This window comes from Tympanuchus pallidicinctus, unplaced genomic scaffold (assembly GCF_026119805.1).
Source record: "Tympanuchus pallidicinctus isolate F22 unplaced genomic scaffold, pur_lepc_1.0 scaffold15, whole genome shotgun sequence".
NCBI classification, from domain to species: domain Eukaryota; kingdom Metazoa; phylum Chordata; class Aves; order Galliformes; family Phasianidae; genus Tympanuchus; species Tympanuchus pallidicinctus.
Genome location: NW_026294669.1, coordinates 29,098,021 through 29,102,020, shown reverse-complemented (window position 1 = coordinate 29,102,020; position 4,000 = coordinate 29,098,021). Strand labels below are relative to the sequence as shown.

Genomic DNA, 4,000 nt, shown 5'->3' with positions numbered 1-4,000 from the left:
CGTATGCCCTTTTATTCATTCATGAGATAAAATGAGATGGATTTGGAAGCAGTCGGAGAGAGAATTCACATCTTTCCAGGCCATCAAATATTGTTCAATTTCTTATCATCTCAAGCCAAATCCACGATCTGATCTGAAGTCTGGAGACCAGGGAAGTTTTAAACTGTAATGTGAAATGCAATCCTCTTGGCTGAGGTAAGGCAGTCAGTCTGCTCACTGTCACACGAGAGGATAAGATGTACCACCTGGTGCCCAGATTAATGTTTGCTGTGAAAACGAAAATGTGATTCATGGAAAATCGTGCGCATGGGGAACTTCCTGTTATTCAATGTGAAACTACTTTTATTGTTATTAATTAAGCTTGATATAATGAAATGGCTCAAGATATGAATGTGCCCTTTCTCCTTCCACTGTCTCCACTCCTTTCATTTGTGTGGAATGAAGCCCATGTTTCAGGCCAAGTGCTGCTGGATTGAAACCACAGAGCACCAGGAGGAAATCACTACAGTGCTGAACATGGGGATGATGTCTCTGGAATGGTTAGTTCACTGATTAAATGGGGTAAAATTTCTTCCAGACACCAGAGAGCCACTCACAGGGATTCTAAGACACAGGTGTCACAACCTGAGCAGATCTCTGAGCCCACCTTGTGGAAACGTTGGAAAGCCCATGAGATGGCAGTGCCTCAGACCTGGAGACATTATTTGCTGTTTATAAAGGTAAGTTTTATGGCCTAAGGATATCATTCACTTTTCTGCATTGCTAGAGAAGTTTTCACATGCTCTAGTTTCAGGGGGGAGCTCTTTGGCACAGCTTTGGTGTAAGGTAACAATGGGCTGGTAACCATGGAGTTGTCATCTTCAAACGGCTGCACAGCAGCACCTGGGTGGTGCCTGTCAGAAGGAGGCAGGCAATAGCCCTGTTTCAGTCACTGCAAGAGAAAAGCAAGGCAGGTGTTGGAGATGAGGGCTAGCAGGAAAAAGAGCCTTGCTGAAAGTCTCACCACTGCGAAATCCATGCTTCCTGCATTCCTTTGATTTCTCTATTCTTTCCCATTCCTATCACCCGCTCCTCTTTCCAAGCCTGTTTCCCACAGGCCTCAGGACACCCATCCCATCCCTTACTCTGTGATGGGCTTTGCTGCTGCAATGAAGTTTTATTTTGCAGCTGAGAATAAAATAAATCTTCAGTCTGGTGGTGGCAAAATTCACTGCAGCCCACATGCTGAAAAGCCCAGGGCTGACTCTGCCACCACATCTTGTTCTACTTAAACTGCTGCTTTTAATAGACCCAAAATGTTTGTGTTACAAAAGATGTTTCCTTCTCCTCCAGCAGAACCCCGTGGGCTCTGTTCGTTTCAGACGTCCCCTGTCAGGGCTGTGCTATATTAGCTCACAGGGCACTAATGACACTGGGATTAGTGGACCACCCAACAGGAAAGTTTCCTTTTGACTTCAGCTTCAGTGGAAGCTTGCTTGGAACTTGCTGAGAGGCAACTTGAAAGATCTCATGAAAGTGCATTTCAGATGCCAGCTCCTACCTTTAATTAACCATCTGAAAGCTTGACAGCTGGGCTATACAGTGGATATGGGGAGGGATTAATTGGTAACTTTGTGTGGGAGCTAGAAATCTGGTGTTAGAAAAGCACTTCTCTGTTACACCTTTCCCCATTTCCCATTTCAGTGTTCCCCATTGCCAGTGGCATTTCCTTCTCATCAGCTTTTTCTTGGCAGAGATTTCAAATGCTGGCAAGAATCAGTATCTGCAAGACTTTGGTTGAAGACACACCAAAACTTTTGGCTTGGTAATGCTATTGAGTCGTCTTCAAGGATTCTGCTCTAAACTTGGGTTTTTGGACATTTCTGTGTGATCTAAAGCTCAATCACAGTTTGGTGGTAACCAAGGCTGCTGGTAGAGCTTGCACCCGACCCCCTGTGTGACCAAATAGCCAACTCTGGCATAAGCAGCCTTATGCTGCTCTCTAACCCTTCACTCAACAGTCACCAGGGCTTAAAGCCAACCCCACAGCAGGCACATTTATCTCCTTTGTGGAGGGGTTTAACTACCTTCTCTGACCACGTTATTGACCACCGCAGTGTCTCGCCAGCAGTTTAAGTTCAATTCCACTCACATTCTGCCACCCAAAACGATCGAGAAACTGCTAATGTGCTTTTCTTCTACAGTGTTTATTGTGCTAAAATGTGACTGCCACGCTGGGGCCTCCGGCAAGGATTGTCCCTCAGATGTCTCCTTTCAGCCAGCAGTTCTTGGCCACCTGCCCCGCGCCAGGCCGGCGCTCCGCATTGAAGTTCAGTAGCTGGGAGATGAGGGCCTGGCAGTGCCCTGGCAATGGGGGTGTTCCCTCTGGGTACAGGACCCCCTTCTTCTGCTGCTGGGGTAGGCTGCGGACGTTGGAGTCGTTGAAGGGCATGCGGCCGGTCACCATGACAAAAAACATCACCCCCAGGCTCCACATGTCGGATTTCTTGCCATCGTACGGGACGCCCATCAGCACCTCCGGGGAAGCATAGGCTGCTGAGCCGCAGAACGTGGTGCACAGGTCCGGGTAGACGTTGACCTCCTTGCTGAAGCCAAAGTCGGTGAGTTTGGCCCGGCGGCTGTCGGCAGTCAGCAGCACGTTCTCACACTTCAGGTCCCTGTGCACCAGATTGCGATCGTGCAGGTAGCGCACAGCCCCCACAATCTGTGCGAAGATGTCCCGGGCTTCAGGGACACAGGGCATCTTGCCCATTTTCTGCACCAGCTGCAGAAGGTCGGTGGCTGCCGCCTCCATCACGATGTAGAGCTTCCCGTCGCACACCTCGATGAGCTCAAAGATGTGCACGATGTTGGGGTGACGGATCCTGCGTAGAATGGAAAGCTCCCTGGGCAGGAATTTGTACACGAAGGCTGGGGGGGCTTGTCGCCTATCCACCACCTTAATGGCCAGGGGGACTTTGTGTTTGGTAGAGGTGGCTGCTTTCACCTTTGAGAAACTGCCCTCCCCTAAGGTCTGACCCAGCTTGTAGCCCAGCTCATTGAGCGCCTTCTCACCCGCACTGATTTTTGGCATGCTGGGTGATTACAGTAGGCTTTAGCAAAGCTCGTGTTTTGCTCCTGGGCTTCAAGTCTTAATACATGATGTGTGGCAATGGTTGATCTTCACCTTCCTGTGTACAGGTGCCCAGTGGGGGTCAGGACTCACCCAGCATTGTGATGGAGTAGAGAGTTGTGGGGAAGTGTGATGTCAAGAGTGTGAGGTGGGTCCCCATGGCTCTTCAGTGCCCCTGCATGCCTGTGCACATACAGGGGGAGAACACCCACTGCTCAATCACAGAACTGTTACGGTTGGAAAAGACCTCTAAGATCTTCTAATTCAACCAAATATTTTACAGTTTTTTTAACCTTTTTCTGCTCCTCACTTGAGTTTTCGAAATAGGGGTTGTCTGACGATGAGAGTTTAAACATGAGTGTTCTGGGACAAGAAATCACCGTGGGGATCCATGCCTATCTTCTACAAGATACTGGTTGTATTAAAATCAGAAGTACGCAGAGAGATTTTTTCCATCCCTAGCTACAAGCCACGTGGCCACACGTAAATATTCGGGTTTTGATTACAGCATTGCAGGGAATGGTTTTCTAGGCAGCTTTCTGACTCCGTGAGGCATGGATGGGGAGCTTTATCTTTCATAAAGAGCAGCTCTTGAGCTTCTTGAACCTGGAACTGCACTCCCTCTCTTTCAGTCAGAATTGATAAACGTGATAAAAATGAGGCATTCTCTTGCTGTAAGCTGGGGCCCAGAGCAGGAATGGTCTTTCCTCCCTTTGCAGCACTCCTCATCCACAATAGCTACTTCTGGCCAGTGCTGCTTACAGACCAGTGCCTCCCCGTGATGCTCGCATTTCCTTTCTCACTATAAAAAAGAGCCTAAGACCACAAAACGTCCGTATTTCTGAAAACAAAGCCAAATGCTATTTTTGATTTTTGAATATATGAGGG

General features: G+C 48.4%; 1 protein-coding gene across 1 annotated transcript; it reads right to left on the bottom strand.

Moving 5' to 3' along the window:
- Nucleotides 1–1,984: 1,984 nt before the first annotated feature.
- On the bottom strand, nt 1,985–3,308 carry LOC128077105 (testis-specific serine/threonine-protein kinase 6-like). The gene has a single exon (XM_052675802.1). The coding sequence runs from the start codon at nt 3,071–3,073 to the stop codon at nt 2,240–2,242; it is 834 nt and encodes a 277-aa protein (XP_052531762.1). The 5' UTR covers nt 3,074–3,308; the 3' UTR covers nt 1,985–2,239.
- Nucleotides 3,309–4,000: the final 692 nt, after the last annotated feature.

Coding starts and splice junctions, on each gene's coding strand:
- LOC128077105 (XM_052675802.1), bottom strand. CDS start 3,073: ATGCCAAAAATCAGTGCGGGTGAGAAGGCGCTCAATGAGCTGGGCTAC.